The 23,470-nt window shown below is 37.5% G+C and overlaps 1 protein-coding gene across 3 annotated transcripts in view; it reads left to right on the top strand.

Annotated features, from left to right (window-relative positions):
• The window catches only part of MEF2C (myocyte enhancer factor 2C), a 121,593-nt gene that overhangs the window by 93,309 nt on the left and 4,814 nt on the right, over positions 1-23,470 (top strand). For all 3 annotated transcript variants that reach the window (XM_031046189.2, XM_031046188.2, XM_031046190.2), the window contains 5 exons: positions 69-255; positions 1,417-1,464; positions 16,779-16,951; positions 19,103-19,232; positions 20,115-20,250. In XM_031046189.2, the coding sequence (XP_030902049.1) occupies positions 69-255; positions 1,417-1,464; positions 16,779-16,951; positions 19,103-19,232; positions 20,115-20,250 (674 nt within the window). The remainder of the gene's footprint in view (positions 1-68; positions 256-1,416; positions 1,465-16,778; positions 16,952-19,102; positions 19,233-20,114; positions 20,251-23,470) is intronic.

The following is a 23,470-nucleotide window of genomic DNA, read 5'->3' as shown; positions in this document are numbered from 1 at the left end:
AACTGTACTTGAAGGCTGTTGTGCTTCTGTACTATTCTCGTCTTTGTTTCCCTTTTTTGCTCATACAGGCTGTTCCACCACCAAACTTTGAGATGCCAGTTTCTATCCCAGTGTCCAACCACAACAGTCTGGTATACAGTAACCCAGTCAGCTCGCTGGGAAACCCCAACCTTTTGCCGCTGGCTCATCCTTCTTTGCAAAGAAATAGCATGTCTCCAGGTGTGACACATCGGCCTCCGAGTGCAGGTAACACAGGTAGGTTGTGTTTAATCCCATCCTTTTAAATGAGCTTTAATCAGCTGCTTGTCTGCCTTAGGTAATTTTAAACTGTACAACTGTGCTCTGAGAAACAAGAGCACTGTTTTTACCAGTCATAACATTTTGTCCAAAATTGCTGTGTTGAAAAAAAAATCAAAAGAGCTGAAGGGGTTTCTATTCCCAATTTAGATAATTAAAAAAAAAATCTAGAAAAGGCTTAATATTGACTAAGATTAAAGGAAATCAATAAAGGATAAAAGGGCAGACAATTTGCTGTTTTATAAAATGGCAGCCTGTCTACTTAATTCATGCACGAATTCACTATACCATAAAACTTAACAGAGAGAAAATGTAGCCAATGCAAATAAGTTGAAGCGAGCAAAATAGGATACTCATTCCTTAAATCAGCAGTCTAGAGGCTAAATTCAGAATTTGTTACTATTCAAACACTCACAGGTTCCTTGATGGGTTAATGTTAATTGAGATCTGTACTGAGGTGCCTTGTATAGCAAGAGGCTGTGCTTTTCTCTGGTGATGTTGAAGGCTCATCTCTGAATAGGATAGATGGGGATTAAGTTCATTCAATCTGTCTGGCTGAAGCAACATCAAGATCCTTAAGTATACAGGGTTCAAAGAACCATTTGAGGTCCTCAAGTGCAAAGAGAAGGTTTAAAAATCCTTAGAGTGAATGTCTATGAAAGGCTGAGGAAATTAAAATTAAAAGCTATGTAAATACATATTACAGATTCTCAGCTATGTTCTCTTCCAGTAACCTTCAAGTCTCTTCCTCCTTATCCTATGTGCAAACCTTTGCTTTTCTGACTAATGCTGAGCTAAAGAGTTTTCAAATGAAGGACTACTATACATGCCTTTCAAATATTAATTGATTTTTTTCGCATGCTGTAGAAGTATGAAAATAAAATAATGAAATGTTGTGCGCTATATATTTTGCTTGTCCTTGAAAAGCAAATGTCTTCTATGAGTAACTTTAAAGCATTACAGTTTTATGATTATGGGTCTGATATGATGCCTTCTGAAGTAAGACAAAAACAGGAGTGAGTAGTGGAGCAGGCTTTTTGAAGTTAGAGAAAATGTTTTGAATATTTGCCTTTTATAACTTATCGTGCTCATTTGTAGTATTTCATTTCAACCCCCTAGGTGGCCTGATGGGTGGGGACCTCACAACCGGTGCAGGCACCAGTACAGGTAAAGAGAAAATCATTTAAATTTATTTTTCTGAGTGAACAAATGACTTCCTTCAAAAGCTGAGTCCTAAAAGAGCTCCCTATTGGAGGTGGAATATTAGAAAGTTGTCGGCATGGGTTTATTTACCCCAGATGGGGGTGATGAGTTGATATTTGTGCTTCTCTTATTAGTAGGAAGAGGCCTGTTTTCAACAATGTCAGAAATCTTGCACCTCAACAAATTCCACAGACACAAATGTCTGCTTTCTTTCACATTAGCTCTCCTGTAAAAACTTCTGGGTCCCTTGCATAGCCTTATTCAGGCAAAACTCCTGCTGAAGCCAGTGTCAGAAACCCTGACTCTTTTCAAGTCAGAGGGAGTTCTTCCATTGACTATAGTGTAACTGGGGTTTTGTTTTATTAATTTATGTTTGAGTAAAGTTTTCAACATTGAATCGCTCATTAGACTTCAGTCTACTGAGCATAGATCTGATTTCAAGCCCCTTCTCTAAGACCATTACTAGTAAGCAAAATCTGTTAGCATTTACTTAAATAATCAGTCATTAACTTAAGCTTAGTTTTACGTATTTGCTTAAGTGCTTTGGTACACAACAGGGAAAGAATTTTCAAAATACCCATGCAGAGAAAAAGATTATCCCCTTTAGTCCTGCTCCCACGGAACTAATGAGACCTGTACTTGCTAAGGTCTGTGTTATCAACGCAGTGTTGTCAAAGTAGTCCCCTTTGCTCACTGAACTCAGTGGTTTGTTAGCAATGTCAGCAATCTTGCATTATTCCAAATACAGATTACAAAAGACAATGGCAAGATTACTTTTTTTCAGTTTGAGAAGTAAACACATATGTTCGAAGAAAATAAACTGAGTGGTAAAACATGGAGCACATCCAATTTTATGGGGTTAACTGCTCTCAGAAAGAACTGTATAGAAAAATAGCTGGAAGATCCATTTTGTGCACTATAAACTGGAGCTGACATATACACCGATTCTGACGTTGTCTTACAAAATTATTTATAAAGAAATGCTTTTCTTTCTTGGCTCTTCTTATCTCGCATTAGACAGCCCCACACATTTTATCTTCACACATAGATGAGTCACAGATGTTTGTGTGACGCGTTTGTAGTAAAATTGAAGCTGCACTGCATTGTATCAGAAAGGCACTTTAAACTCATGCTGAAGCTTTGAGGGGTCATTCTGTATTAATTTAGGAGTTAGGAAGGTAGGCCATGAGTCTCCTTTGTTCTAAAAAAGAAAAAAAAAAGCACTATAGAAAATTATAAATTTGTTAATTATCTTTTGTTAGCCTCCGAAACATAGCTAAAGAAAGATTAATTCTGACTCCTCGCGTTTCATCTCCTTTTAACCTCGTGTGTAACTTCAGGAAGGAGCAACTGAGGGGCTCGGATAGGAAATTGATTGCGCTATTGAGGGGCTCCCTCTACTGACTTACTAAGAAATATCATATTCTTGCCACTGGTTTTCCTGTTCGTTTAAAAAGACTTTGGAAAGCTGTTAGTAGAGAACAGCGTTGTCTTTCAAACGGGGCAAAAGATAAAAGTTCGTCAACACGTGCGTTTGCCTTAATAATCCTGGTGCTTAATAAAATCTGTGTATCAATAGGCCAGTTTATATTCTATTTACAATTTATATTCTATTTGTTCTTTTTTGGAAATATATTAAAAACATATGTAAGCATAGGAAAAGGGATAGCTTGATTATTTACTATTACAAATTAAGATTTTATATTTCCTGTGTGCAGTGTTGTGCATTAAAGCTCTCAAGCAATTAACTTTGGAGCAGGTAATTGATTTGTGGGGCACGTATATGAGGGGCATTGCTAGGAATGCATCATAAATATTTAATCATATGAATAGTCCTTGTTCTTTATCTGACAATAAGAGCTTTAAACACCATTAAAGAAGTGTTTTCTAAATCAAATGCAGAGCAGTAGGGAGAATTTGATACAGGGATGAAGGAAGATGAAAAGGTCACTGTAAGGTTGAATCCTCTGTCTGAGTTGCATCATTACACAATGGCACTATTTTGGACAGTTCTCTTTCTTTAGGGTGCAGAAGAATAAACATCAAAAGTTCTCTTTGTTCATCATTCTTCACAAAAAACAGAGACCTCCGTGTTTTTTTTTCTGTTTGGCATCTTAGAAGCTGGTAGCATGACCGTGTGGTTTAATCTGTTGTTCATATTTCTAGCCAGATTAGAACATTATGAATTTGCATTTTTCTGCAGTGTCCAAAAATAGCATATATTCAAACTAACATGCTCCAAGAAGAGTCTAAAGAATTTCATTTCTACCATTACAAAATTAACCTACCTTTGATTACTAACACCAGTCCTCAGTTTCTGCACTACTTTTAACAAATTTCATTATAACAAATTGCATTATAGCTGCAATATCAAAATGGAAGATTGCTTAAGCCTGTGTTTTAGAAGTATATTATTTTGTTGGCTTGGACTATTTAAAGCAATAATCCTGGAATCACCCACAATCTACATTGGGAGTCAATCCAAGACATAAATAGAACTTATAAAAGCTGTCTGCTTCATTATTACACTACATAACTAACTACTGTAAGTGATACTTTGAAGGTAAACCAAAGTTATCTCAGGTTTGTTAAAGTAAATTTGTTCCTAGCCAAACACTAAATAGTTTCTATTGTGTCACAACAGCAACTGCCAACAGAATTGGGGTGAACTTCATATTTAGGATAGTTGCTAAATTCTAAATACAGCAATGTCTTTGGCACTGTTCTCTCACATCAGAGGCTTTTGATGAGAGAGAGAACAATAGCTTTCTGATCCCAAATCTGTATGCTCCAAACCCATTCTAGATTATATCATAACTAATATGAAGACAAAGTGACATGTACCTTGGGTGCTATGTGAAGTTCCTTTATAGGAAGTGTAGTCTTTAACAAAATCACATAACAATAACTTAACCAGAAATAAATAATGCCTACAAAGTTTTACTACTGTAAATTATCTGCACTCAAGCTTTATGCAGTTGCTCAATATTTATGGTAAAAGCCTGATAAAAGATTAAAATATCAAAAATATTTCAAGACTATTAAAACCAAAATACAACAGTATTTGGGGATATCTTTGCATCTGACTTTAAACTTTTGGTTTTCAAACTGAATTATATTTTTAGATTGAGTAACAGTTTTCATTTTTATATGGGTTTTGAGTTATGACATTTGGTATTTTATAATTAAGTTTTCTTTTGAATGAAAAAAAGCCCACCTAAATCAAAAGAATTTCTTTAGTTTTGAAACTGCTATAAATTGTAAAAAGGAAAAATTAAATCTCCCAGTTTTAAAGCCAGGATGGGTATCATGCAAAAAAAAAAAAAAAATCCTTGCTTTAATTTTTTATTTAATTCACGTAACTTGTTTGTTTCACTATTTGATTTATGTACTGTCTCCATCTTGACATTAAATTAAACTAAAGGAGCAAACTGCAAACTGTTTCTGCAACTGCTGTCCATGGGACTAAGTGCTTGTTCTTTTTAAATCAAGCATCCTCAAACCTGTTCTTTAAAATCATTAGAAACTGAAAAGATCAGCAGTGCATCCCATGTCTTTTTAATTCATCCCATGTCTTTTTAATAACATCCCATATTTACGTATAAATCAGCAGCTAGTAATTTCCTCCTGGAAATTAACCGCAAGCTAACAATTGCCTTCTCATCTTCTGAGGGTTGAGGTCCTGGATCTGCCAGCTAGTATCATAATTTCCTAGTGCTTCCCTGCTCATTTTTCTTTTCTTGGTCTTGTAGTGATTGTGGGTGAATGTGTTATATATTCTACTAGTATTTCAAGCCACATGGGAATATATGTAATAGTACGGTCTTTTAATTTAAAAGCCCTCAGGTGGAGGCTACTGTATCAAGTAAAAGAGTGATGGACTAAAAGAGTCCCATCTGCCCAAATAAGCCTACAAGCACTACCAAAAATAAACAAGGATTTTGAAGGCACCTAGTTGCATTAGTCTTTTGAAACTATAAATAAGCAAACTAATACTAAAAATTAAAAAAAATAATTAAAAGGTTCTATAAATATTCTCCATTGTGCCCTGAAATACTTGGCATAGTCAAAAGGAAAATAATTCTTACTCTACAAGTGTGGAATATGTTAAATAAGCAAGTGAGCTTGGAACAATGATTCCCAAATCAGTTTATGGGCAACCTGTTAGGACTGGGTTTGCCAGGGAAAGAATGATAAGTCATTGCCCTTCCCTTATTATTTGATGAGTGCTGTCACCCACAGACCTCTGATCCAAAGATTGGGCAAGATGCGGTACGAAAGTATAGTAAACAATAGTTTCTGTCCAAGGAAGTTTACAGTCCAAAAGAAAGAACGTGCAGTAATTCATAACAGAGCTTGTGATGCAATAGTGCCAAATCCAAACAATAAGAATTCATAAATTGGCAGGTTGGCTTAAAACCATAACGAAGGATAAGAAATGGAAAACATAACAGCTCTCCTTTTCTCTTTTTCCACTCTCATTATGCCATTAAGTGTTTCTTTTCCAAGCTTTCCTCCATATAAGGAAAATATATACTTTTTATTTTTCTCAGTGTTTTAAGGGAAGTGCCTATAGACAGGAGATTTGTGATAAAGCAGAAAGAACACTTGAACCTGTCTAACAGCTCTAATACACAGTATGAAAGAAATTTTCTATGTAACAGTACCTCAATTTCCTATCTGTGTAGGCAGCAAGGCAGGCCTTTCCAAAATTAAGTCTTATTTCTGCGCTAAGCAACTGATCTGTTTTACACACTTTATTCAGACTGTTTTCAGACAGGTAAAACCACATCAGTCAAACTTTGAGGTTAAGTTTGAAAAGATGGATGCTGCTGTCCATGTAAAAGTTAAAAATATCTCAGCAATGAGTGTCATATACAAAGGTTGAATGCACGTATTTTTGCCCAACTCATATGTCTGCCTCTTACTAAGGCAGACATTCACATAAACTGAGTAGACCTTAGTGAAAATCTGTCAAAATTTGGCCTTTATTAGGTTTCCATCAGCTGTGTAAGTATTGACTTAGTAATTTATTTAGTTATTCTCTGTCTCATCATCTCTTTAATCAACAGTCTCAATATTTGTATTTATAAAGAGACAGCTTGAAAGAAAAAAAGCCCTAAGTTCACATGTAATGAACTATTAAGTGAATCATATAAGCTGTGGTTCTTTGTAAGCAGGTTTGTAAAGGCAGGCATGATTGACTTCTTTCTTTTCCTTTATGACAAGCAGTTTCAAATGTTTCTCAAGAATAATTTGGATTCTTTACTTTACATAAAATCCTTTCTCTCATGAAGTCTGGGGAAATTTTATGCTTCACTACAGTGAGAGAGAGTGATTTCACTGAGATTTTTGTCTGTGCATTCTTGCTCATTAAGACACCACACTGTCTTGTTTTGCACACTGCAATCTATATTCTTGTTCAAATTCAGAATATAGAAAAAGGCACTGCAAATTAGCAAACATCTGTATTTCACGCCTGTCCTGAAAAAGATAGCTGATGCCTCCTGGATTTGGAATGCAGCAACGACTTTGCTCTGAGAAAGAAAGCAAGAAATGCTTTTAACCTCTGGAAGCTGGGACTGCAGCCACACATGGAAGCTCCTGGCTTAAGTTAACATGACCCCTGCTCTTTAACTTTTGACATGATTCCCCAAGTAAGATATTAAGTCCATAAATTCTATTTGTTTTCCAAATCTCTTGCAAGCTGATTTTTCCTCTGGTAGCAGTTGGAGCAGTCTCCCAGAAACAAAAGCCAGAGGAGATAAGGATAGGTTAGTTACTGATTTTTTCTTTTCAAAACAAATCTAAGTAGTATTATCTATGTGCAAAACACTTTCCTTTTATGTGCATATCTGTTCAAATAACATTGGTAAGTTTAAAATATATGTCATTTGCCTTTAGTATAGGTAGTCCTTTTCGTGACGCAGTTTTAAATTATCCACTCTTTAATTTTCAGTAATTGTGCATTTAACAAAAAACAACAGTTTAGCTATACATTTAAAAAAAAAATAGACAAACAAGAAACATGATTTTTTCTAAAGTTTCTTTGTGGAAGCAAGAAAGTTCATTATTTTCAAATAATGTGTTCAGTTTATACTTGGAATTGCTTCTTGTCTTGAAATATTTTCCAGTAAAAAGCAATTTCCCCAAAATGACAGTTGATTTCAAGCACCCCCAAAAAAATAGGGAAATTATTTGTCGTCAGCAAACAGCTTGTTAAAAGCAGATGATTTGTCAAAGTCTCTCATTCAGGCAGTCAGGAGGTGAGATAGATAAGTCTTCTACTTGTCCTAGGAAGTCTTTCTCCTGTATATCTTTAGAAAAGGTTATGCTTTTCAGTAATATATGTTTTTTATGACTTGTCAGATGGGTTTTTTTCCTTTGTTCTGACTCTAGAACAGCTTATATTAAATAAAATAAAAGAAAAATACAGCTTGTTTTTTGCATAAATGCAACTAGAATGGAGCATCGTTTCAGGTAGCATACAAAATGGAGGAAGATACTAGCTCCTAATACGCATCAATTAATTGGTTTACTGGACAGCAAATTAATCTACAATTGTAAGAGGCCAGCTAAGTCCTGAAAATATGTTTTTGAGAGAGGCTTATCTCAGATGGGTGAGGACCAGATAGGATTTGTTCATGCTGCACATATTAACAGATCAGGCCTATGTCAGTTACTGCAAGATTTTTTGGAAAGCTGTTGCACAAGCTAAATTTCAGATGAGCGTGTGTTTTGGTGTTGACCTCTCCTACTAGACTAAACCTTAGTTTAGAGCACAGACTAACCTTTGCAGACATCAAAGTGTGGAGCACTACACAAGAGTGAGGAGCACTACACAAGGTTGAGCACATCACCCTGTGCCTGATCCTCATGATACCCCTAGGATATCCTACCCTAGGATACCCTACCACGCATGGGACAGGGGCAGGGTAGGGGTTTTGCCATGGTAAACAGCCCTTCTAAATGACTGTAAACTCTGACATTTTTTTGAACCTTAAGAACTTGTAACCTACAGGAATATAATTCTGATGCTCGCCATGCAGTGCCCATGTGTTTGAACTACAGACACGTCATATTTATAAAGCACAAAACTGAGAACCACTGTGTAATTTTCTTAAGTGATTTTTCACAATTACAATTTAGGGAGAATTAAGGATGATCATCCTTAAACAGGAAAGAGCACTCCCCTTTCTCTCAGTGTAAGATTTGCAACAAACCCTATGAGATGTAGCCCTATTCCAAAGGTTTCAAGGAGGGAGTCAAGAGATGTGCTGAAATACCTACCTGCAGCTTGGGAAACCTAACTGCAATAAAAAATGTTTTGAAAGGTTGCTCACAGTTCCTTATGTGGGTAGCCACAGGCAAATTCTGTAGGCAGTCAGGTGCCACATTTACATTTATTTTACTAAGGTGTGAAGTCCTACACCAAAGTGGAAGTATACTTGGTGCAATAACTACTTCAGAAACATTTAAATACAGATCTTATTATAGGCACAAAACTTAACCACGTTACTGGTGAGTGCCATGTACTTAGTTATGCACTTGACTCAGCAGTAAAGTATTTGCATGAAGTTTAATGGCCTGTGATAAACAGGTCAGGTTTCTGTTCTCATGGTCTTTCATTCTACATCTACATAAACTCATCTATTTCCCCATTTGACTGAAAAAGCGTCTCAGATTTCTACCCTCCTAGACTCACAGCATGTCCTTAGATTTACAGAAGTGTGTTTTGCAGTGTGCTTTGCGTTAAGTGGCCAAAGAGCCACTTCTTTGCTTTTAGCTTCTGCTTGAGAAGCATCATCTCTGTCCTAAAAAGAAACAGATAATACAGTTTTAGATGAGCTCTTAGGCAGTTCTTCCCTGTGAGAGTGGTGAGGCCCTGGCACAAGCTGCCCAGAGAAGCTGTGGCTGCCCCATCCCTGGCAGTGTTCAAGGCCAGGGTGGACAGCGCATGGATCAGCCTGGTCTAGTGAAAGGTGTCCCTACCCATAGCAGGCAGCTGGAGCTGACTGAGCTTTAAAGTCCCTTACAACCCAAACCAGTCTGATTCTGTGATTCTATGAAATCTGACCCCAGTTATCGCAGTGTGGGGTACACATACCTTTTACAGAATCACAGAATCCCGAGGGTTGGAAGGGACCTCAAAAGATCATCTAGTCCAACCCCCCTGCAAGAGCAGGGTAACCTAGAGTACATCACACAGGAACTTGTCCAGGCAGGCCTTGAATATCTCCAACGTAGGAGACTCCACAACCTCCCTGGGCAACCTGTTCCAGTGCTCTGTCACTCTTACAGTAAAGAAGTTCTTCCTGATGTTCACGTGGAACCTCCTATGCTCCAGTTTACACCCATTGCCCCTTGTCCTATCACTGGATATCACTGAAAAAAGCCTAGCTCCATCATCCTGACACCCACCCTTTACATATTTGTAAAGACTGATGAGGTCACCCCTCAGTCTCCTCTTTTCCAAGCTAAAGAGACCCAGCTCCCTCAGCCTCTCCTCATAAGGGAGGTGTTCCACTCCCTTCATCATCTTTGTGGCTCTGTGCTGGACTCTTTCAAGCAATTCCCTGTCCTTCTTGAACTGAGGGGCCCAGAACTGGATGCAATATTCCAGATGCGGCCTCACCAAGGCAGAGTAGAAGGGGAGGAGAACCTCTCTTGCCCTGCTAACCACACCCTTTCTAATGCACCGTAGGATGCCATTTGCCTTCTTGGCCACAAGGGCACATTGCTGGCTCATGGTCATCCTCCTATCCACCAGGACCCCCAGGTCCCTTTCCCCTTCACTCCTTTCCAGCAGGTCAACCCCCAACCTGAACTGGTACATGGGGTTGTTCTTCTCCAGATGCAAGACTCTACACTTGCCCTTGTTGAATTTCATCAAGTTTCTCCCTGCCCAACTCTCCAGCCTGTCCAGGTCTCTCTGAATGGCAACACAGCCTTCTGGTGTGTCAGCCACTCCTTCCAGTTTAGTGTCATCAGCGAACTTGCTGAGGGTACACTCAGTTCCCTCATCCAGGTCATTGATGAAAATATTAAACAGCACTGGTCCCAGCACCGACCCCTGAGGGACTCCACTAGTCACAGACCTCCAGCTAGATTCTGTGCCATTGACCACAACTCTCTGCCTTCTTCCTTTCAACCAGTTATTTAGCAGCAGTAGTAGTGTACACCTGCAAATGGCCCACATAAAGTAGATTGTAACGATGTTCCAGATTTTACAGGGCACTAGCCCAAGGGTTAGAAATAATTTTGACAACTGCATTGCCATTAGAGACCTTTACATAGCTTTAGACTTAAAGAGCAAGAAATTCCCAATGATAGTTTTACAACCTGCATGGCAGGAATGGATGAGTTACAGGGATAACTGGACACCAGCTTAGTCTTATACTGCTATAGGAATCTTTACCTTTCTATTAATATTATTTCTATATGGTTTCTAAAAATGTAATAAAAGTTGTTGAGGTACTTTTCATTCTCTTCCCATTCTTAAAAAAAAAAAAAAAAATCTGGTACAAAACTGGGTGTTAATTTAGCTAAATTTCTATTCCTGCATTGATTCTTTTATATATACATGTATTTTGAAGTGGGGGTAAATTGTAGTATAGTTGGCTCTCACATTTATATAGATTCATTTTAAATTTAACATTCTTTTTGATAGGCCTAACACTCAGTCATAATGACATATATATGGTGTGCATTTAATGTAACCCCGTAAGAAGCAGGAATCCTCCATGAAATAGTATGCGCTTGTTCTTCTGGGAAGAATTATTATAATTTCCACAAGCAAGAGCATATACTTGATAGAAACTTGAAATGACCATTAATATTCTTTGAAACTCCCTTGAGAATCTGAAAGCACTTTTCCTACTAAAATTAAAGGGAGGTAGGCATATCATGTTCCTAAAGATTTTGTAAATTCTCTAAACATAGGGTCAGAAAGAAGCATTAGAGTAAATAAAAGAGAGATCAAAGAAAGGGAATGTAGATTGTATGTCTTGTTCTTCATTTTTCTAGGACTACCATAGGGTTTTATTTATTCAATTTATTTAGGGTTTTTTATCTTTGAAATCACGAATCAAAAAGAAACAAGTAGGGACATGACAGGTTCAAAATTTCAAGAAAACAAAAATATAAAAATTTTCTACATTTTCTAGGCTTAAAGAATCATGACAGTACTGTTCAAGAATGTTGAGAGACATGGAAATCAATTATTCTTTCCTCACTTGTGTTACCTTAACACATGAGAAGTTTCCTGGTTTAAATGCTCAGCAAAGAATTATTGTCCTACCACAAAATGTCAATAATTGCAACCATTATAACAGCAATGACCAAAACTACATGTAAGGTACAGGTGTTACCAACAGAGGATAAAAAAGAAGTAAACTTTGCTCTCTGCCCTGTCCTGAATAAACTTGTGCCCTACTCATATCTTTACATTCTTAAAACATGAAAGTGACCGTTTAAGAGAGTAGTACATGAATTTGTGATGTTTGTTAAAATCATGGTTTTCCATAAGTAAATGATTTTTTTTTTTCTAATTCTTCTTGGCTGACTAACTACTTGTGCACAAAAATAACTTTTCTGGATGTTTTCATAAAGCAGCATTGCAGGGATTAATCATGCAGTCTGTACATGGACATAATTCCTTCTAAAGTCAATGGCACTTGTGCTTAAATGCAGAATGTGGGAACATGCCCAAGAAGAGCATTCTATGCTCAGAAAGCATTTGTCTTTATATTCTGCCATTAGTCCAAATACAAAGTCTGGCACTGCATTTCATGACACGTGCCTCTCCACTGGTTCTGTCTAGAAACAAGCTCTTTTCTGTGTAAAATATTTTTACTCTTTCAAGGCAGTATAACAAACAACAAGAGGAAAAATAATTTTCTCTGAAAACTTCTTGAATTGAAAATGCTGTAAATTTGCAAATTCTGACATATGCCCTTTAAAACTTGTGTATCTACTGTTTTTATTTTCATTATGCATTGCCAGTTATATCCGTAATGTTTAAAAATGTTCTATTCCAGCAAAAATATGGCTTTTAACCAAATAAAAATGTAAAGCCAACTTGCTCTAAAATCCATCTGTTTTTCATTTTCTTATAATCTATAATCAGGAAATCCATTCATACACGACATATAATTTTTGCGCTTTCAAGTGGATAGTGAAATGCAGTGTTCTGCATACCCAGTCACATCTAAATTGATAATTGTCCAGGCAGAGTGTAATTTTAAAGTAGAGGATGAAGGAAGGTTTAATTTGTATATTAGAAGTTTTATACGGTTTTTTTGCCTCTGAATGTAAATGAGGCCATTCTCTTCAGTGGATTTGTCTGAAGGTGGGACAGCTGCCTCGGAGCAGGCCACAGCTTTCTGAGTAAAGAAGATACAGTTTAAAGAGCTGGTTTAAATGCAGACCCTTCTTAACTGTAAACCGCATGCATGCATTCATCATTGATTTTCAAATGATGGGTTTCTGTATCATTGGTTTAAGGTCCACAGTCTTACATTCCTGAGTCCACATTATACCAAAAGAATAACAATTTGGTGTCTGGAAAGACAGATAGTTATTATATGGCTCCAAAATGCTAGCTGGCATAATGTGCCATGAACAGCAGCAATCTGCTGGTAAAGAGAAGATTGCAGTAGTTCTTAAAAATAATTTGGTGTTCTAAAAATATAAATGTAAGAAACATTATCATAGTCCAAAATATTGTACACGAGTAGGTAAGTACTATAAACATCAGGTGAAAGTTTCTGACGAGTAAAGTTTTATACGGATGCATTTTTTCTCTTAATACTTTAAAGTGAATTTAGTAAATTAAGTAAATTTTATGTAGAAAATGAGAGTTTTTTCTTGTAAGGGTTTCTATTCTCTGCAAATCACAGATTACAGTACATGCATTAAGTTAAACATCTTAGGTTGTATATTGTAGAACTAAAAAAAAAATACATTGCTTCTTCAAAAAGCTTCATTTTCACTTTCTGAGCAAATGCTTGTCATACAACAGATTTCACAAGACAGTTTTACTTCCTGTTGGTAAAACAGATCCTGTATGAAACCAGCACCAGAGAAACTCTACTTTGCTTCAGTTTCTTCTGTCGATCACTTCCCCACATCATTGGTTTTTTGGTATTCCATTTGTAACAGATCACCCTTAAAAAGGCACTGAATTTTCTAGAAGAAAATATTTTGTATATTTGAAATGCCCCTTATAATTTTGCCACCTCTGGTAACACATAGCATTAATTAGAGAACAATATGTAGCAAATCCATGTTGAGAGCAAATGTTCATTTAAAAACCCAGCCTACTGACACAAAATCGAAAATTCTTGACACTGTTCTGCTATTTTAGCTTGATAAGTGTAAAATACCCTTTTTCTCATGAACTCATTTTATCTCACTATTATTGAGGAAATAACAAGACTGACTATGAAAAATATTTTAATACAAAATCTCTGAAATATCTGGATGCTTCCAAATTTTCATCTAAATTCCTATTTACAAAGGCTGAGGACAACATGATACTAAAAAGTATGAGAATAAACAAGCCAGGTCAGACCTGTGACTGAAAGTACCTCACAAATATAAAAGTCAGACACTTTGTGATACTTTTCCTTTGTCCTAAGTCTAGTGTTCACAGTTCGGGGTCTTTCAGACCCTGAAGTGTTATTTTTGTATTTAAGAGCCTTTGACAGTGATTTTTCATGGATTTTGCTGATGTGATAAATACAATTAGCTGATGTGCTTGCAGATTAGTAACATGATTTAATGTTAGTCATGATTGGGCGCACTCAGTTATCCTAAGGAATCTGAGACAGATTCACTCTCATGTACTGTCATTTTTATGTCTATGTCATAGACTTTATGAAATTTAGTTTCATGATCCATTTATGTCCTCTAGGGCTGTAACCCAATTTCATGTATGAAAACCAGTGAGATACTGAATATTTCACTGACTTTGGGACTACAGACTGAATCTGAAGGTCCAGGGCTTCTGACTCACAGGACTCAGCCACACTTACTTGCTCTTCTTCCCACATTGTTCCTAAGTTGTGTGTCTCAGGTTGCAAGCTGTGAACAGAAGACAAGCACAGAACAGAAAGCCTCCCCTAGCATTTGCTTTCTTGGCATTCATCTGTGAAAGTTCCCTCTTTCTGTACTAGTTGTCATGCTATTCCCTCTTTATGACCAGCAGTTTGTGTTTCTCTCTTGAGCCTGTGCAGACAGAAGTCCAAGGCTACACACTTTGTGTGGCTAGGAGGTGAAATTAGGTGCATGAAATATGAAGATCTCATTTTCAATAGAATGGTAGGTCAGTAACCTTACAGATACACAGTTGTCAGTAGTGCATGGTGAGAGAAGAGAACCCTCTTCTGAAAAAGGCAAATGAAGCATTTGTCTGTCAGAATTGTGCCTGGGGCACGCAGAAAGAAGTGGGGAGATGAGGATGAAAGATAGGGTGGTATTTTCCAAATAAGGTTATGCTCCTGCTACCATTGACTTTAGCATTGACCGAATCAGGTCCAAAAAGTGTGGTGAAAGAGAGACAGAAACACTCAAGAATCTTCCTAGTCCTCACCTTGCCTCTTCTGGAAATTATAGCCTTGCTACACAAATCCTTTGTTTAAAAACAAAACAAAATCATGACCTGGAAAAGGCTGAGTCAGGCAAGGCAGAATCCTCTGTAGCTGTTGAGAAAACACAACATAGATTTGACATTCTTTAAAGCTATAAAAATGTCTGATTATCCTGATTGTCTTGTAAGGGAAACAGGTCTTGGGTACTTGGAGTGCAGTATATTGTACTATATACCATAGTGCAGTAAACAAGAGTCACATAATGAAGTTATTTTCAACACATTGCTGAGATGTCAGCTGCCCTGAGTGAAAACACTTTAACACCAGTTGTAATGATCACAGAATCCCAGACTAGTTTTTGTTGGAAAGGACCTTAAAGCTCATCCAGTTCCAAACCCCTGCCACAGGCAGGGACATCTTCCACTAGACCAGGTTGATCCAAGCCCTGTCCAGCCTGGCCTTGAACACTGCCAGGGATGGGGCAGCCACAGCTTCTCTGGGCAGCCTGTACCAGGGCCTCAGCACCTTCACAGGGAAGAATTTCTGCTTAAGAGCTCATCCCAATCTTCCCCGTCAGGTTAAAGCTGTCCCCCCTTGTCCTATCACTACCTGTCCTATACATGCACTAGGATAGGAAAATATGGCATGTGTTGTATTTTCATAGAATCATAGAATAGTTAGGGTTGGAAAGGACCTTAAGATCATCTAGTTCCAACCCCCCTGCCACGGGCAGGGACACCTCACATTAAACCATATCACCCAAGGCTTCATCCAACCTGGCCTTGAACACTGCCAGGGATGGAGCATTCACAACCTCTCTGGGCAACCCATTCCAGTACCTTACCACCCTCACAGTAAAGAATTTCTTCCTAAACCTCTGCTGCTTAAGTTTCAACCCGTTACCCCTTGTCCTATCACTACAATCCCTAATGAAGAGTCCCTCACCAGCATCCCTGTAGGCCCCCTTCAGATACTGGAAGGCTGCTATGAGGTCTCCAGCAAGCCTTCTCTTCTCCAGGCTGAACAGCCCCAACTTTCTCAGCCTGTCTTCATATGGGAGGTGCTCCAGTCCTCTGATCATCCTCGTGGCCCTCCTCTGGACTTGTTCTAACAGTTCCATGTCCTTTTGATGTTGAGGACATCAGAACTGCACATAATACTCCAAGTGAGGTCTCAGGAGAGCAGAGTAGAGGGGCAGGATCACCTCCTTTGACCTGCTGGTCACGCTTCTTTTGATGCAAACCAGAATACGGTTGGCTTGCTGGGCTGCGAGCACACACTGAAGCCGGCTCATGTTCATTTTCTCATCGACCAACACCCCCAAGTCTTCTCTGCAGGGCTGCTCTGAATTTCCTTTTTGCCCAACCTGTAGCTGTGCCTGGGATTGCTCCGACCCAGGTGTAGGACCTTGCACTTGGCATGGTTAAACTTCATGAGGTTGGCATCAGCCCACCTCACAAGTGTGTCAAAGTCCCTCTGGATGGCATTCCTTCCCTCCAGTGTATCAATGGATACACAGTGTATCAATTTTCCTATAAAGGTACATTGCATGACAGAGTTATTTGCCTTGATGTTTTTTATTATTATTTAACATATTTAGTGTTCAGTCTTAAGAAATATCTTGGAGTTTATAAACCTTCTCTCTTTTTTCTTCTTCTCTTTTTTCCTTCTATTTTACCTAAACAGGGAATGGATATGGCAACCCCCGCAACTCACCAGGTCTGCTGGTCTCACCTGGCAACTTGAACAAGAATATGCAAGCAAAGTCTCCGCCTCCAATGAATTTGGGAATGAACAACCGTAAACCAGATCTCCGTGTGCTTATTCCACCTGGCAGCAAGAATACAATGCCATCAGTGGTAATGCATTTTCAAAGCTTTTTTTCCTCTCCTTCACACAACAGATACTCAGGAATTTCAAGGCCTGCTCAAGCAACTACAATCAGAATAACATTCCACATTCTTTCTTTTTTGGTCTTTCTCTCTAACCTTAAGGCTCAACATTGAGCTGAGGATGTAGGCAGAGCCTGTTTGATTGCTTTTATGAAGTCGTATTTACTTCCTCCCTTTTTTCTACTGAGTTGCAAAATAGGAGCTGTGTCCTGTACAGTCTAAACTTCTGCACCCTCTTTCTTAGTAACTGGAAAAGCCTTTCCTGGATTTGCTAATAAGGCTGGATTTAACCCTGAGTATTCCTAACCTCCTGTGTTTTTCTTAAAAGTTTAACCACACAGACTCTCATCAGATGGCAGTTTAACTACACATAGATTAACCTGAACTCTATCACTCTGATCTCCATTTTGTAATGATAAGATGTAGTAAACAGATGGAATAGGGTAAAAAGGAGCATGAACCTGCTGCATCTCCTGCCAGGATTAATGAAATTTAGGCAGGCTAGAAGACTGAATCATAAAGGTGTCATGTGCATGTCTTGTAGTTCCCTTCCCAAAGCCGGTTAGTGGTTGCAACCAAATCTTTCATGAGTGATTTAACATTAAAAGTTAGTTTAATTTAAAAAGGATCTTGATGGTAAATTTAAGTGAGACAATAAGCATGTTTTTCTGTTATGTAACAGATGCTATTAAAACAACTTCCAAGTTGACTGCTTCAGCTTTACATGTCATAAATTAACTTTGAACATCAAAACAAACCACTCCCCTTAACTGTGGCGCTGCTTTCTGAGAGGAGAGGTAACAAATGGTCTCCTACAGGAAAATGTTCAAAGTCAACCAAAGCAGTGACAAGCTGTCTGCATCAAATAATTTATTCCAGGGTCCTTGAAAACTGTATTTTCCAAGGGTCAGGTCAATGGTGAGGTCTCCTGAAACCAGGTATAGCAACACAGTCTTAGAGAAAGTCTTATGCTGCAAACTGGGTGGACTGTCCTTGCAGTTGAGACAAACACCCTATCAGAAGGACAACAAAGGATCTGTGAGGTGTTATTTTTCCAGACAATACTCAGAAAGTGTTTAATTTGCTGCCTATCATCAGATGAAGCTATTCCCTAAGCTAGAAATCTGCACCCTGGTAAATATTTATATTCACTAATTTTTAATGCTCCTTTCCTATGCACTCAGTCTGAGGATGTTGATCTGCTCCTGGTAAGTGGTAGCAATGTTCATCTTAATAACAAGGAAAAGAAAATCCATTCTTTTGTATGATTGATACATGTGTAGGTGAAGTGTTGGGGAACTTTACCATAACTACTCTGAACAACAAGGCCATCGTAGTTTTTGAAAAGCAGCAGTATGGAAGACCAGGTGCAGTTGTTGCACATACTCAAGCTAAATATACGCTAGGATAAAGTTTGCTTGTTGCTGGTGCCTTGAAAGCGTGTAAACTTGTGCTGCTGAAGATGGTGCAGCCTCATGACATATTTTTTGGTGTCTCTCCAGTCATTTTGTTATGCTAGTCCCAAGATTAGAGTTCTCTAGCACAGTTTTTAGAGTGCAACATCTAGTGCCCTCGTGCAAAAGTTAAGTGTGTAAGTGCTGAATTGTCTTAACATGCTTGAAGTTTGTTTTATTGCACAAAAATGAAGTAGTCAGAGCACCATCTGCTGGAAAGACATCCATGTTCAGCAATCCCGGGATGCCATCACTTTCAAAGCATATAATCCAGTAGGGCTGGGTTAGGGGTCTTTTCTATCACTTCTCTATTTTTTATTTTTTCCTTTCTCTTTGAGTGGAAAGGAAATCAATTGGAATAGAGTTTACATATTCCATTGGTTTTTCACACTATCTGTTCTCCTACCAACAATAAAAGCAATCTTACTTGTTACTAGTTCAGTTACCTAGGAGATACTGATGTAATGGGTTACTATGGTAACAACTGGTCTCTTGAAGGCTTGTAAATGATAGGTTTGTCAGAGTTCATAAAAGCCACATGTTAAATGATTAATTTCTAGAAATTCCTATCAGACTGTATGTATCACAAAACATACCCAGGCAGCTTATATACTAACTGACTTAAAACTCGTCAATAATATTTTTATTTTACTTACTTTAAAAGAATCAGAGGATAAATAACTCCCAGTCTGCTCAGTCATTGGCTACTCCAGTGGTTTCCGTAGCAACTCCTACTCTACCAGGGCAAGGGATGGGAGGATACCCATCAGCCATCTCAACAACATATGGTACTGGTAAGTATGGGAGCAAGATGTAAAGGCTGGGGGAGGGAGCAAGGTGATGACAAATGTCTGTCTCAGGACTAACGAACTACCTAACATTCACTGGGAGAAACTGAAAAAAATCATAGTAGATATGTTTCTGTGCAGCATTCACTTACCCTGTATCTGTCACTAACTTGAGACATATCTATTTTAAAGTTATCTGTTTTGTTTGAACGGAAAACTTCTTTGATAGCTTTCTTTCTTTGGCTTTAATAAAAAATGTAACTTAAAAGACATTTCTTAATACCATAGGTAATTTCACGTACTTGAGTGTACCTCCTTAGGTACCTCCAGAAGGTAGCAGGAGCAAGGAGCTTCACTGGCTTCTAAACAGAGTTCAGTAACTTTCTGGGCTATCCCATAGGTATCTGAGAGAGACTAAAATGAAACCTAAGAGATCCTGTCCAGTTCCCATTGCACATTGCTGCTGAATAGAGCAAGCTGCCCTACAGAGACGATGCTCTTAGAGAAGAAGTGTGTTGTTCAGACACAAGCTGCATGCTGGCTTCTGCAAGGAAGACTGTAACCAAAACATTATTGTTTTTCAAGTCTTTTACTCTGTGAGAACACACATTTACCTACGGTGGATATACAAGTTGAAAATGCTTTGGATCTTCCAGATCCAGAAAAGCCCTGCTAAATTACAGAGTAATTATTAGTGCATTATTTGTTCCCAAGTTAATGAGTTGAGGGAAGAGGAAGGCCTACTTTCTGCTGCAACTTAATGTGATTGGTATAATTAAAATTAAAAGGCTTATAAAGTGACATATAAAAATTACGATGCTAGTAATTATTTAATTGCTTCCTCTTTAATTCTCTTTTAATTATTGTCTTTTCTGTTTCCAAATCTAGAATATTCTCTGAGCAGTGCAGATATATCATCTCTCTCTGGGTTTAATACAGCCAGTGCTCTTCATCTTGGCTCTGTGACTGGCTGGCAACAGCAACACCTACATAACATGCCACCATCTGCCCTCAGTCAATTGGGGTAAGCACTGTTTCCTTTATTTTCATTTTCTACAATGACTCCAGTCTTCCCAGCAATCCCATATCTGAAATACATCAAGACGACTTTTCATCAACACACATTTACTACATGTAAAAGCTCCAGTTCACAAAACTGGAACTATTTGTTTCATTAAGAATTTGCCAGGTAGCTACAATTAAATATTCTGTGATCATGACGCTTTCTCAGTAGTGTAGTAAATACTATTTGTGGTTTACTCTTTATTTCTTTAAATAGCATTTTATGTCACTACTAAAGACCAGACTAAACACTTACACTATTCTATTGCTGTATTTTGCCATTTTTACCATTTAAGCTTTTTATTTCCAGTTAATATAGCACAAGCATTTGGAGTAAACTTGAAAATTTTCTAAATATTTTTAATCAAGTAAGAGCAGTGTAATGATTTGACCTGAGATTAAGCCTTAACCTTATAGAACAAGCACATGCTCCCTTCTTCTTAGCTCTGACATTCAAGTTTAATTCTTTGGAAGTGTTTTCTACAAGGAAATAACATAGCTAGGCCTAAGAACTGTAAGCCCTGAAAGCTCATTGTGATTAATTTGCCTGTGTTGAAGGAGACAGGTATTCGTGCCCTCTAGTGACTAATTTCAAGACATTCACTCAAGGCTGGTGAAGCACAAAGCTGAATCATTTCAGGAATGTTAGAAGTGTGAAACTTCACACAGAGAGGTCACCTAAAGCATTCTTGAAAAAGCAAAGCCTATTGGCTCATTGAGGTGAACTTTAACAGTGTGATCTTCAAAAACCTTGTTATCTGGTGTTTCTACTGACTAAGACTATAGGCATTCACCAGCACACCACACATAGCCTAAGGTAGGGCTAGCCATGTTTGAATTGCAAAAGTTTTCGTTATAAAAATTGAAGCTGAAAACAGCTGGAGTGTATTTATGAGAGATATTTCATTCACATGCATTTAAAAAGTAAACATTTTTTTCCCCCCAGATAGAGGTGTTGCACATATGCGCTAATATTTTTTTGCAAGATGGTTGCCATAATGTGAAACTATTTAATAGTATAAATGTGGTTTAAACTTCAAAACTCTCCTTCTAATTTATCTATCTGACCACTTTTTGTAGCTTACTGTAATTTCTTTACCATATACAGATTGTCTGGGTGTTTAAAGGACAGCTATACAAGTATTTCAGAGGAAAGAAATGTTTTAAACCTCATTTCTATATAAATAATCATATAGAGATACTAACTACATAAAAATATACAGCTGGCAGTTGCTGTGCTATTAAAAAAATACTCTTAAAACCTTTCTCTTATGCTTCTTTTATTTTCATTTTGCACAGTTTCTGGAGCAAAATTCAGGCTAACTTTATAACTAAAGACATAAAGCCTCAAATAAATTGAAAACTCACATGTTAGATATCAATGTATGTCCTTACAATAAGCTGATTGTTTTCAGTGGTGTACCAAAGAATGTTATAAGGCTATTTGGTTAAGCAAAAAAAGTGTAAATTAAAACCTAAACTAACTACATGCCTTTTCAGATATGTCACACTTCGTCATCTGTTCCTAATTCATATCACAGAATGTCGAAGTGTAATAGCTGTGGCTGGTGGAATACATTCTGAGTTGCTACTTATTATTATTATTACTATTATTATTATTATTATTTCCGTTATTTGTAAATTAATTCAGCTATGAAAACTGCTTCATTGACAGTTATGGAGAAGTCTTCTATCTCTGCAGAAAACTATAAGCTTTTTTTTATTTTATTTTAGTCACTGAGTTCTACATGCAAAAGTACCTCTTGTATGATCTGAAAAACTTGAAACTGTACAGAATTTATTCAGCCCATGTCAACCTGAGCTAGAATTTTCAGGAAGATTAAATCACACAAAATTATAGTCATCCCCAGGTATTTGAGAAAATATATCTGCAAAGGTTTTGACAACCCAAATCCCTGTCCTGAGTGAGGTCATATACTGGAAAGATTTGGTAACTGAAAAATCTTTTTTGGCAGCAATAGGCTGTGAAAACCCATGAAAAAACAGTTACTGAAAGAGACCCTAAGTCCTCAGCAGGTTTTGTTTTTCACCAAAACCTAAAAATGAAAACCAACCCTGCTTCCCCAGTGCAGTGCAGAACATGGTTAGTAATAGAATAGGATGTGGTTAGATATATTAGCTTTCTCCAGAGAAGTCCCCAACAATTTCAGCAGTGCTGTCAGAACCATCTTTAAGATAATTGGAGAAGATGTCTACAACCTAATTCTTAAGTCTTCATGTTGATTCTACAATTAACAACTCTACTGGTGTCAATAGGCCGAAGGGCAAATACCTGATGATATGGAAGTAGCTCATTTATTCTGCCTGGGCAGCCTTCAGGCTTTTGATGAGCTCTGTAAACAGGAGAATAATGTAGAGCCTGTTTTGATATGATAGGGACATCAAAACAAGTCTCAACTTTTTAGGTCAAAAAGTGAAATAGTACTTTCACAGCCTTTTAACTAGGTCTACACCTGGAAAAAAATACACACAAATTCTACTGAAAATCAATTCCTCCCAAAATTTAGGGATTTTGGTTTAATATTGATTCAGTGTCTCTTCTAGAGAAGGTTACTGCTCATTTAGATATTTAGCATCGACCAAAGAGTCTACCTGAATTTAATTGCTGGTAACCAAGAGGGAAGTCCATGACAAGCTTTGAAATAAATTACCTCATTTTTGTAGGCATAAGGCCATTATATGGAGAATGTTCTCTTACATCCATATTTCCTAGTTGAAGAGATAATCCTTCCTTCCTTAAATATCATCCACAGGTGAAATTTTGACTTTCCTGGAATATAAGTGCAAACACAGAAACAGCATTTCATCTGAAAAATCTTCAGTATAGATAATTGTATATGTATAGGTATTTCGTCTGTAAAAGTTTCTCCATACCCACCAGAATCAGAGGTTGTTCAAATTCAAGCATACTGTTGACTTGTTCTGTGAGTCTTACATAGCAAGCTTATTACTTGGCAACAATTAAATTTGGTTAGGTAATAAGAATAGCTAGATATCAGCAAACAGTCTTTACTAAACCATTTTTACTGAAAATTTTAGACATCATATTTTGTGAATTTCTATCAGTTCCTGATTTGAATAAAACCCTTGTATGTTTAGGATTGAGCCTTTTTTCTTCTGCCACCATTGTAAATGAGATGTTCCAGTGATTTAGGTTAATA

The sequence above is a fragment of the Melopsittacus undulatus genome, chromosome Z (assembly GCF_012275295.1).
Source record: "Melopsittacus undulatus isolate bMelUnd1 chromosome Z, bMelUnd1.mat.Z, whole genome shotgun sequence".
NCBI lineage: Eukaryota > Metazoa > Chordata > Aves > Psittaciformes > Psittaculidae > Melopsittacus > Melopsittacus undulatus.
This window is presented reverse-complemented; position numbering and strand designations above follow the sequence as displayed.